Source organism: Leptopilina boulardi, unplaced genomic scaffold (genome assembly GCF_019393585.1).
Source record: "Leptopilina boulardi isolate dan_hultmark-lab unplaced genomic scaffold, ZJU_Lbou_2.1 LbouV2_38, whole genome shotgun sequence".
NCBI classification, from domain to species: Eukaryota; Metazoa; Arthropoda; class Insecta; order Hymenoptera; family Figitidae; genus Leptopilina; species Leptopilina boulardi.
This window is the reverse complement of record NW_026137951.1, coordinates 3,377,917-3,391,467: the sequence shown is the minus strand read 5'-3', so window position 1 is coordinate 3,391,467 and position 13,551 is coordinate 3,377,917. Positions and strand designations below refer to the sequence as shown.

At 22.2% G+C, this 13,551-nt stretch overlaps 1 protein-coding gene across 1 annotated transcript in view; it reads left to right on the top strand.

Moving 5' to 3' along the window:
- Nucleotides 1-74: 74 nt before the first annotated feature.
- Nucleotides 75-13,551, top strand: part of LOC127288124 (uncharacterized) — a 75,286-nt gene continuing 61,809 nt past the window's right edge. Inside the window, exon 1 of the mRNA XM_051315391.1 lies at nucleotides 75-1,069. Coding sequence (XP_051171348.1) covers nucleotides 784-1,069 — 286 coding nt within the window. The 5' untranslated portion in view covers nucleotides 75-783. The remainder of the gene's footprint in view (nucleotides 1,070-13,551) is intronic.

The following is a 13,551-nucleotide window of genomic DNA, read 5'->3' as shown; positions in this document are numbered from 1 at the left end:
GCAACGACGGTATCATTTTGAAGTTAAAGACTGTTAGGCGCCTGCGTCGCATAATGACGTCATTGGTGAACCAGGCAGTTAGCAAGTAGACATTCAGTCTCGGTTTAGCGCTTGAACAGTATAGACGTGAATTTTTTTTTCACTCACAAAAAATAAGGACCGAATTTTAATTTAATGACAGAAAATTTAGATAGACAAACTAGCTGGAGAGAGAGAAAAAAGCATAAAAAAATTTTTTTTTTTAAATTGCATTCTCTCTTTTTTTTGAGAACCGGAAGTTTAAATAGCTTTTTTTAAAAAAAAGCTCCCTCTATCTTTCTCTTGAAAAAGCACACGAGGTCGGAGAACCGCGAGTGATTTAGATTCGTCGAGAGACTTTTATTATAAAAAATAAATAAATAAAGGTGGGGGTAAGTTCCCCAGGGAATAATTTTTGGTGTGTATGTGTGTGTTTATGTGTGTATGTGCGCGCGCGTTCTATTCTGTAAGCGTCGCGACGCCCTAAACAAAATTCTCGTCCCTGAACAAAGGGTTTCTCTACCCTTGTTGACTGCTTTCCTTTTTTTTTTTTTTTGTGAAACTTTGCCATTAATCAATAATTATTTTTTTTTTGGAAAAAATTTGTTTTTGTAAATTTAAATAAAAAAAAGTGTAACGAATTTTGCAACTTTGATGATTGTGTGGAAAATTAAAAAAAAGAAAAAGAAATTTATCATCTATTGCAGAAATTAAGAAAAATAATTTTTAAAAAAAGGATCCAAAGCGATTGTATAATATGAGAGGATGAGTTGCTCGGTGAAGATCTCGAGCGCGAGGAGCTGGAGTGGATCGCAAAGAAAAATTAATTCGGTGGCTGAGGAGACAACAACAACAACAACACATCCTGTGAGTCCTGGATCAGGAAATATTGGAACAACTTTGGCGGGAGGACAAAAGGTCATTTCACCACGACCGGTCAAGTCCATAGCAGTGAAAAAGGGCGAGGACACGAGTAAGCTACTCAAATATATCGATGACAATGTTATCGGCAAGAATGGAATCTTCTTTGGACCATTTGGACGCAGAAAAGGTCAGTGGGACAGTATTGACTCGCATGAGACCTAGAAAAGTCCGCATTCTCTATACGCGATATGTGATTGCGACAGATAAATTACTTTATTTCTTTTTTAAATTATTAATTTTTCTATATTTTCAAAATTGTCTTTTTATTCATATCTGCGCTACAGAATTCGATCTTTTCCCTTTTTAATATGCAAATTAATTTAGAGTTGAGGAAAAATTGAATTAAAATTTTTAATTTAGAAAAAAAGATTATTTTTATACATTTGGTTTAAAAAAAGAAAAAAATTTTTTTTTTCTCTGAGATGAAAAAATTTAGAAGAAAATTAAGAGAAAATCGATTTATTCAAATAGAGAAGGTCTTTAAAGAATTAGTAATATAATTAAAAATAATATAATAATAATAAAATAATAATAAAAATATTAATAAAAATAAGAATCAAAATAATAATAATAAATTAATAATAATTTTAATTTAAAATTATCAAAATATACAAAATTAGAATATAAAACATTATTAAAATTATAATACATATTTTTTTGCACTGCAAGTGCACAAAGTAGAAAAATTCTGACATTAGTCAGACAATTGACAGTGATGCGAAACAAATGGAGTAGATAAATTCCGGCTGTAGTCAGACATTGCCAGCACTAGTCAACAAGTTTACTGAAAATAGTTTAGAATACCTATAGTTATTAGTTTCAATATATTTTCATTGAGTAAAATAATAATTTTTATTTATTATAGAATTTAAATTAATTTCAATTCAGATAATGTGGAAAATTAAAAACTTTTTCTATATATATATATATATATATATATATATATATATATATATATATATATATATATATATATATAATAATGGCGCTTTTTGTAGTGAGAGTTTCATTGATAACATTTCTGGGTCAAAAATATAAGCAGGCATTTTATATTTCAGTACCTTTTATATTTTAACTTGTTTTTCATTGTAGGCCAGTATAGATAAATAATATCATACTTTGTCATTTTAATAGAGTTTGAAACTTTATTTTTTTTTTTACGCAACTTTTGCATTTTTTAGAAATCACATAATTTTGATAAAAAAAAAGTTTGTTTAAAGTATAAAATTAAATTTTTTGTTTATTTTATTTAAATATTTATTATTGTAATTAAAAAAATATATTAAATATTGAAATACATATTAAATATTGAAATAAATATTAAATATTAAAATTTAATATTTTTAATTAATTATGAAATAAATATTGATATTTATTATCGTTCATTAAAAAATTCCAGTATAATATATAAAACGATTTTTATTTAATTATATAGGTATTAATTTTGAAATAATTAGTATTATTTTTTTTATTAATTAATATTATAAATTAGAACGTATATTAATATTCATGTTATTGTTAACGAAAAATAGATATATATATATAGAAAGTATATAGATTTTTGTTAGATGTAAATAATCTCTTTATACTCTTGTGAAATAATTACATAAAGTATTAAGGTGGAACTTGAAAATCCAACGAATATACCAATCACACACCTATCTAATTTTGTTAAAGTGAAATGAGATATACATGTGAAATGATCAAGATAAAACGATGAAAGTTGTCTTGTGTGTGCCTTTATTCAATTTTTTTTTAAAAATCATTGACCACTCTCGATTGCGTGCTAATTTATACTAAGGAAAACGACTTTCTTTATAGGTTTTTAGTTCTATAAATTTCCCTTTAGTAAAAAAAATTTAAACATGAATTTTATCGCAATTTTTTTTTTTCAAAAAAATTATTATTAATGAATTATTAATTTTATTATCAATTATTTATTATCGTTAATATAAATTGTAATTTATATGCATTAAAGATATCTTTAAATTATATCTTAATAATTATTATTTATTTTTATATTTATATATATAAAAAAAATGGCAAACATTAATTTCACTTGTTGCAATTAAATTTGGATAAATAATAAATAATACGAACTAGCTTTTTTTTTTAATTATTATAGTAATTATTATACTATTATTAATAATTACACTAATTATTATTATTATTATTATTATTATTATTATTATTTTTATTTTTTTTATTATTTTAATTATTTTATAACTTTTTTTTATTATTATTATTAATAAAAATTGGTAATTATCACAATTTATAGATGCAATAATTAATAGTCATCGTATAGTAAAATTTGTGATAATGTAGACAAGAAGAAGATTCATATATATTTAAAAAAGAACGCTTGTTTCTTCTCTTAAGATTTATATATACATATATAAAATAGAATAATACTAACCCAGTGACGTGGATCAGGAATCAGGGTTAACACGAATCGGTCAAACGTTTGTCTAATAAAATTCCAGTAGCAACCGGAGTGTATAAGCTAAGAACAAGTAGATATATAAATTGTTATTTTATCTGTTGGTTTGAAAAATTTATTCCATGAATATTTATAAGTATATGACCTTTCACGTCAACTTTAGAAAATAAAAAAAAATCATTCTCTTCCAGAATCATTAAACTCACCGGATACTTCCGCTATTATATTATATAGACAAAGTGTCTTCATCAAGGAAATGAAATTTTCTTTGAAAAAAAAAACATAATTTTTTTGTTTTTCCTCTTCTAATTTTTATCGTTGGAAAAATTCTTTTTTTAAAACAAAATATTCTATTGATGATGAAAAATTAGGTGTTATAGAAATTATTTAAATATTAGCAAATTATTTTTTTAATTTATTACTAAATTAGTAAATTATTTAATTAATTAAATTAAATAAAAGGAATAAGTGAATAAAAAAATAAATATATTAGTTAATTAATCATTGTTGAAAATAGATTTTGATTTGATATGTTTAGACGGAAGTAAAATAATTTTTTTTTTATAAAAAGAAACTTGTTTATCTTTATATTATACTGTGCGAGGAAATATTTTCTATTCTTGAAAGAAATATATTTCTGTTTATGACAAGTGTATATCCTTTGGAGTATATATATATTTATTTAATAATCTTTTTCAACGAATGACAAGAACGGATGTTCTCAATAAATAATTAATTTTGTATTGGACATCTCGGGAGATAAAAAAAAAGGAACAAAACTATAATGTGTTCCACTTTCCTCTCTTCAAGGGGACACTAATAGCAATTACGCGCGCAATTATCTTCATGAAATAATTCCACATAATCACCACTCGCACCTTTATTCTTATCTCGATAGACTTTTACAAGTACATAATCTTTTTTGACATGTGCTTAACAAATATATATATATATATATATATATATATATATATATATATTTATATTTATATTTATATTCTTTAATGTATTTTAAAATAATTTTAGTCGTATCATTAAAATTATAATTATTTTTTGTTATTTTTTAATTTTAATTAATTATTAAAATTTTGTTCAAAAAATTTTGATCAATTTAAGTTAAAAATTTTGTTAACTTGTATATTTTTTTAGTTAAATAAATACAATGATTTCATTGATTTTAGATTTATATTTTTATTTATTTAAATAAATATTAATAAAAATAAATTTTGTAATTTCTTTAACAGTTGTAAAAAAGATGTTAAAATTTTGATGTGTCACAAGAACTGACTTTCACTATTGTGTTATGTTTTTTTAATTTGATTTTTTATGTTTGCTTGGAAAAAATGCTCCCCTCTCTCTCTCTCCCTCTCTCTCCCTCTCTCTCCCTCTTTCTTCTCTATTATTTTTCTCTCTAATAATTTTTAAAGAAAACAGTTCATTTTAAACTCCCAATATAAAAAAGAATTATTATTTTAAATTAAATTAATTTTATAAAAAATTGCTAAACATATTTTAATAAATTTCAAAGAAATTATTGTAGTTTCTTTCACGACTAAAAATATAATGATTCATCATAATATATGCTAAAATTGATGATAATTTCTATAGAAAAATTGTGTATTTTTATATTTTATCTAACTGTGATTTTTTTTTTTAAACACGAGAGCAACAAATAAGTAATCTCTTTTTCGAAAAATATGCAAATTACAAACCAGTTTTCAAGGATTATGTATATTTATTTTCCGCGTGACGTTCACGTTTGGTATATATTGAAAAAAAATCATTCTGGACTTTTCATTTCATGTTAATTGAATTTCTTAACACTTGCCTCAAGAGTTGTGATTTTCTAAAAAAAAAAAAAAAATCTTTGAACACCATTATAAAAATATAAAATGAAGGATGAAAATTTTCTATAATCTTTATAAATAATAATATTATATTTAATATTATTATTAAAAAAAATATATTTTTTTATTTAAAATATATTTTTTTAAATAAATTAAAATTCTGCAATTTTAAATAATATTTTTGTTTTAAAAAAAATCGTTTTATAAATTAAATTAAATTTTAAAAAGATGTTTTTATTAATTAAAAGATTATTCCGAGTGATTTAATTTAAAGAATAATGTATTTATTCTTTACTATAAAAGAGCGTCGAATGCGACTTTATTTTTTTTTCAAAAAAAAAAATAAATAAAAGAAAAAACACGCATTTGAACAATGGATATTATTCACGCCCAAACAACGAAGAATAAATTGAGTAAAACTGATTAAATTGCACGTGTTTACGGTTTGTACGCGGTTAACACTTTACTGTGTCAAAGGATGTTTGCAAAGAGAATGACTCAGAGGGGATACATACGCCCAAAATTACCAGATTTTATTTCTGGCTAATTTCTCAACGTTTATATCTATTTTTTAAGTCTCATATGATGATGGAAAAATCTCCCAAAAATATGAACTATTTTTTTTTTAAAGTGAGAAATATTAAATATTAAAAAATAATTAATTTATATAATTAACTATTACTATTATTATTATTAATTATTAATTATTAATTATTAACTATTTTCTCATGAAAATGGCAAATTAAAATAATTATTTAAATAAATTTATTTAAGAATTTACAAAAATACACTTAAATTTTTTTTTAAGTGCATTGATCTGAAATTCATACCAGTTCTCAAATTTTCTGAGAATGAGACCTTTCTCAATTTTCTGCAATGTCGACACTTATAAAAAAAAAAAGAAAAAAATTGCGCACTACTTTTGTATTTGAAACCGCGTGAAAATGTCGACACAATTAAAAATCCAGTAACTTCCCACCGATAAAATTATATTTTTATTTCTAGAATTTTCTTTAATAATGCGATTTCTTTTTACTAACTCCAAATTTAATTAAAGGTCAATTATTTAAAAAAAAATGTATTTCCTTTTTTGGAAACAATTGTTCTTTCAAAAGAAGAAAAACAGAAAAAATAAGAATGAAAAATTTTATTATTATTATCTCGATTATTATTTTAATTTTCGAAAATTGTCACCAAAATGTTTATACGATGTCAAAATATGTTAGATGAAATAAGCAATTTTTTTTTAAAGTTTGCTTTCTTTTTTTTTCCTCTGTTAATTTTAGATTATATATAGCTGAAAGAGATTCAATGACCGGACGACTTTGTATCGCCGAAAGTCAAGGTTTCAGATGAAAAAAAAAAAAACAATGCCATGTGGCATTGCGCACGCATTTTTTAATTTTGTTCACTGAGATATTTCACCCACGCGTAAACAACTCTTGTGACATCACGAGAAATACTTTATGACTAAATAGCATACGTTTTAAAATTGAACTGGACCCCTAACTTACTTTTTGTTTGTTTGTTTTTTTTAATGCGGTTATTAAGGGCAAGTGATAGTATTATTATATATTATTATATGACGCATTTGATTATGACGTGTAGAAGAAATTTTTATTTAATTTTTTTAAATTATAATGGTTCACGCATTTATTCAAGCTAAATTAGGCTTTATATTAGAAAGAATATATAGAGATAAATAAAGTCATTAATTAAACAAATAATAAAAATTTATTTATTTTATATTATTTTAATTATTATTTTGTTTTAATTATTTTATTTTTGTTGCTATTTTTCTCCGTTTTTCCCTATATATATATTATAAATATTAAGAAAAATTAAAATTATTATTGACAGAAAATACTGTTTCTAAAAATATTGAATTTTGGAAAATTATTATTATTTATTTATAAATATATTATTTAAAATATATTTATATTTCTGTTTACTTAAATAAATAAATAAAATTGTAAGCTGAAGTAAATAAAGACTATATTTAATTTATGACAGAGGTCTTGCCCGCGAATGATTACAATAGTCAGGTATAAATTTCAAATTTATTCTAAACACTTGCATCAGTTGCAATTTGTAGTTCGATTAACTCAAACGTTTTTGAAAAAAATTTTGAAATTATTCTTTTAGTAAAATATATATTTTTTTTCCCTTAAATTTCGGGATTTTCTTTAAATCGCGATGGATAAATTTTTCAAGTTATTAAAAAAAAGAGGTTTTTTTTTTTTTGCAAGTATAGATTTTATTTCGGGAGTGTCGAGTTTTCTTTTAATCGCGATCGATTAATTTTTCAAGTATTTAAAAAAATTTTCTTTTTATTTCGGGAGTATTCGAATTATTTTTTAAATTCGCGAACGGGAGTGTCGAGTTCTTGAAATCGCTACCGTTTTCTACCAGTAAATAAAAAGTATTATTGTTTTTCCGTTTTTCTTTCTTTTTTTTTTTTAATAAATACAAATTCGGAAGTGTTGAATTTTTTTTTTTTTTTTTAATGAAAAATCGCGTGTGTTTTCTTCAGAAATCATCAATTATCAAGAAAGTGTCCAAGATGATGATCATATCAAAATAATATACATGACTGACGTGTTTAAGGTTAGAATTATTTATAATTTTTTTATTTATATTTTTTAATAATATTTTTATAATATTTTTATAATACCATTTTTATATTTATTACACCATATATTTTGTCACATAATGTTTGCATAATTTTTTTAAATTTTGCACAAATATTTTGATAATGAGACTGAATATAAATTAATATATTAAATATAAATTGGTTTAAAGTTAAACAAAAAAAAAGGGGGGGGGGAGGGTGAGCGAAAGCTTGGAGAAATCGAGTGTACATATTCGCACTGTATATATGTTCAAATACTAGTCGAGGGTTATAATATCTCTCTCACGATAGTAGAAGCGTGACATTAATCGATTTTTAATCACGAGGTCAAATCTCGCCAGAGAGCAAACTTGGGAAACTATTTAACGCAAAATGAATAGTTTTCAATTGATAAAAGTTGGTATTTTTTCGAAAAATAAAAATGTCATATTGTTTTTTTTAAAAATAATTATTAATTAGCTTTTCAATAATTATGTTTCATTAATATTAATTAATGACAGATTAATTGAAAAGTATTAAAAATTATTATTTAAAAATTCAATTAATGATACATTTTTTTCATAATTTTCTTTGGAAGCATAAAATAATTACTGAAGAATTATTATAAAAAATAGATTAATATAATTAATATTATAATTAATTAATAATAATTTTTTTCTTTGATTATTGTTTTTTTTTGGGAAAATTTGAATAATAAAGATTCACCTTGAACTGAAGATTAATTTTACCCCGACACTATTCCGGTATGTTTTCATTTCCACTTTGCACACATTGAAAATATACTTGTTCGCGCGGTTAATATTCCAGCTCATCCATTTTTGTCCTTGGTTAACAACTATATTCACCTGAATGATTTTTTAAAAAAAATTTTTAATTTCCCTATTTTACTATGTGAATAATTCAATTATTTTCTAAAAAGAACAAGGTGAAATTTTTTTTTTTTATTTCTTTAGTCTTTTTTTTTAAACTCAAAAAGAAAAATTGATCGTAAATAATATATATATATTTAAAAAAAAAAGTAAAACAAGACCTTCGTTATTATGATGAGAATGTAAAATAAAACTGATTGTAAATTAACTTTAATCATTAAATATATGATCTTTTTATTTTTTTTCAAGTAGTTTTTGAATTATTATTTATAATTATTTACTAATTATTATTATAATTCATAATTATTTAATTATTGTTTATAACTATTTAATTATTATTAATAGTTATTTAGTTATAATTATTCAATTATAACTGTTCAATTATAATTATTCAATTATTATTATTATTTAATTATTAGTTATTTAGTTATGAATTGATTATTTACTTGAAGCAAATAATTTTTATTTGAATTAAATAAAGTGTATTTGAATTAATAATTTTTGTATTTGAAACAAATACCACTCAATAATTATTTAATACAAATAAATATTTATTTGATAATAAGTCAACTAATTATTTAAATCAAATACATTTTTTTTCAATGTATATAGATATTTTTGTAAATGAAATTTTAATTATTTATGAAAGTTGAATGCATTGTAAAGAAAAACGGACGCTATTAAATATTCAAAATCTATTAATGTTCATGAGATTTTTTAAGGCCAGTTTTACTCAAACGGGGAATTGTTGCATTTTTATGACTTCCGCTATTTCTTATTCAGAGACACATTGTCTGAGAAAAAAAATTTATTTTTTTTTTATTCTTTATTATTTTCTTTTAAATGGTTTAAATATTGAAATTTCTTGGAACATTTTTCCAGAATTTTTAATTCTTTTTGAAAATAATATTTTTTTTGTGAATTTGAAATTTTTCGTATGTTTTTATAGTATCTTCGAAAGTAAATATTATTCGTTTTTTTTTCTTTTTTTATTGGTCAGAGAGTTGGTACTTTTCCATTAGGAGATTCACCTGTGGGTTTCTCTTTTGAGAATTGAAACGCGATCAAAGTGACTATGTAGAGTGAGAAAGGGTTCAAAGAGGAAGAAGGAGATACATATATATATATATTTTATAGAGAGGTCGTGGTTATTCGCGGACGTGACTCACAATCAGAAATCCAAGCACGAAAGATGGTCCGATATTGTATAGGTTCCAAGCAGGAATACTTGTAGAATAAATATAGAAAATATTATATCTAACAAGGCAGATTCGTGACAATAGATTCAAAATTTAGATCGGAAAATTTTATAGGCATTTTAGAAAACAAAAGTTTTTATAAATTAATAATTTTTTTTTTTAATTATTTAAATGACAAATTAATAAATTAGTTTTCGTAAACTTTTGAACTGTGGGATAATTTCAGTTCAAGGATATCTTAAATTAAGTACCCTTCAGATGAAAAATAAAATTATTATTCAGAGAAATTTTTTTTCTGAAATTAAAAAAATATGCTTGAATTTTAATAATTTTTTAATGTTTATAATTTTTATAATTTTAGCCTTTTTTTAAAACTGAATTTCAATTTAAAAAACATTTTCAATTAAATACCCCCCCCCCCTGTGACTGAAAATGAAAAATAATTTTAATTAGAGATAATCTGAAAGAAAAAAAATTTGGAAGAAACAAAAATAAAATCTCGAGACTATTAATCCGATCAGTAAACGATTTTTTATGATTGGAAGATTTTAGTGCACTTAAAATTAGAGTTGGAAAAATTCAAGTTCTTATCTGTCTATTTATTTCACACTTGATTGTAAATTTCATTACATTCTCAAAAAAATTCTCGTCTCAAATATATATATATATTTTTTTTATAACAGTTAATTTTAGAATATATATAAAACAGAAATGAAAAATGACTATCGCGTCTTTATTGAAAAATTCACAATTCTTTCGAAAACATGGGAACTAAATTTAGAGGAATTTTTTAAAAATAGATGGTCTTGAATATTGTAAGGTGGAGGTCGTTTTTTATTAAAAAAAAAAAAAAAAAGAAAACTATTTTCAAATGATAAATGTTGGACTATGTTATTAACTGGATTTTCACTTTATTGCTTCTTAATGATGTTTATATTTTTTTTTCCTCGGTCGCGGATTTTTTTCGAGATTTAAAATATTTATATTTTTTGACATCAAATATATATTTATTGTAAAAATTAAGAAATAGCTTCGAATTTTATTATTAATTTATTTTCAAGAATTTTCATTGGTTTATTTATTTTTTATTCTATATTGATTGTCAATAACATATTCTCTAAATCTGAATTATATGTTTACTAATTTAAATTAGTGATTCACTTTTTGCTTTAAAATTAGTAAAATTTTACTAATTATTCGTAACTTTTACTAACAATTAGTAAAATTTAACTAATTCTAAAGCAAAAATTGAATCACTAATTTAAATTAGTAAACATTTTTACTAATTTAGATTTAGAGAGTATGGAAAAGTTTAATGGCTAAAATAAAATCCTTTTTAACTCTTTGGTCATCGATATAAATAATTGATTTTACTGCTTGTTACTTTGAGTGCCTTTCAATGCATTCGGATTTTATAACTTTTTCCTTTTCTTTCTTTTTTTTTATTTCCAATGTCTTTTTTGATTTTGGAAATATGTTAATTTGGGATTTTTTTTTTTTTTTTTTTTACTAATGAAATAAAAATTTTAAATTAATTATCGAAAATATGGAAAAAATAGAATTTTATTTTACATGAATTATATATTTTTAAACGAAGATATGATTTTTTCATTAATGTCTTTATGCTAAAAAAAAAAAGAAAAAACAATTGCGGTCTTGGAGGAAAATTGTAAAGACAGTGAGATTATACTAGACGGATAATGAATCATTGTAAATGAAAATGTATATCTATATGATAAGTTTACGTAATAGTTGTTTTTCCATTTAATAGTGGAAAACTCGCAACATTTTTCCGAGTGTGGTTTTTTGTTTTACATATAGACAAAGGTCAGGACCTTTTTTAGTTTCACGTTGACAAAATGTATGATTTTTTTTTTTTGTGTTATCATTCAATCGGATGACTTGGTCGTGACACGAATACATTTCTTTTATTGAAAAGTTCAATGCACTTTCGAATACTCATTCTTTTTTCTACAATTGCATAATTTTTTATTTGCATTTGCCATTCGATTAATATGTTTTTATTTTTATAATGAATTTCTAATTAGAAATTTGCTTCAATTTTTTTTTAAATATTTTTATTTAAATTAATTTTTATTTGTTTTTTTTATAACAAAAATTTTTATTGAAAAAAAAAGAATAGTGGTATCTTTATTTTCTTGATCTTATTTTTTAATGGTCAGAAATTAGAACATGCGAAATTTAATTCATAAAGTAATATTATACTCTCTGGAATTTATATAGATATATAGTTAGAGAAAACTAGTTGCAGAAACCATATTGCATTATATAATGTACGGAAACTCTCTTATCTGAATTCCACATATATATATATATATATATATGATTGGATAAAAATGCTTTTCCATGAAAATTACGCATGATTAATATATATTCGCTTTTTAAAATGAAAAAGTTGAAAATATTGTTTTTAAAATTTATTTTTGATAATTTTTAAATTTAAAATAAATAATAGTTTAAATATGATAAAATTAAATAATTTTTTAATTAACTAATAATAATTAAAATAATTAATTAAATATAAACAAGTGATGGAATTTTTAGAGATGATATTAAAAATGTAGTAGCTTTATTTGGAAACTTTTTTGCTTTTTATGTATAGTCTTTAATATAAATTATATACTGAAATTATTTTTACAACTCAGACTATTCAAACTTTTCCATTTTCAAGAAAGCACTAACTTTGTGTCTGGATGATTAACATTCTTTTTTTTCTTTTTATTTATTTTGTTATTTTTTTTTTTTGTTCAATTTATGAGTTATTATCATCGCAGTGAATTTACATTGGATGAACGATAAGACAAAGTAGAGTTGTAATTTTCTCACACAAGTGAAACCTATAAATGAAGTCACGAAGCATGTCTTTTAAAATGATAATGCACTTTGTTCATTTGATAAAAATATTTTGTCACGATATTTCATTTTCTAAGTAAATAAGTAGATAAATAAAATAAAACGTTTAAAAATAATTATTACTAGTAGAAAAAATAAATAATTATAGTAAAATAAATAAGTAAATAAATAAAATGAAGTAAAATAATAAAATAAATTGAACAAAATTAATTTCGTTTAGAAATTTTTGGTGAATTAATTAATTTTTTTTTGTTTTTTTTTTTTGAAACTTAAAATGAATGGGAGTTTTGTAAGATTTTGAAAATTTATTTAAGATGCGATAAAACATGACGTAGGAAAATTCATGATATATAAAATTCTTCTGTTCGTTTATAGGCAAGTGATGCTAATAATACTCGACACGCCACAAATGGCAATCATGCATGTTAGATCGTTGCATGGAAGGCATAAGGCCAACCATACCAAATTATTGGCGCGCGTGTGTTCCTTATAATTTATCTGCAACAATGTTTTTTTTTTTTTTTTTTTTTTTTTTTTTGCTATAACAATATAAGAAGCAATGAGGATGATTTTTTTTTCAAACTTTACACTTTGAAAAAAAATTATGGATTATATAAATAGTTCGAATTTAGAATTTTACTTTGGTTTAATTTTTATTTTTTTCTAAAGTAAAATTAATATTAAACCAAATTTTCATTTTTCTTTTAAATTTATCCATTTTTATTTTAATTGGCTTTGTATTCAGCTA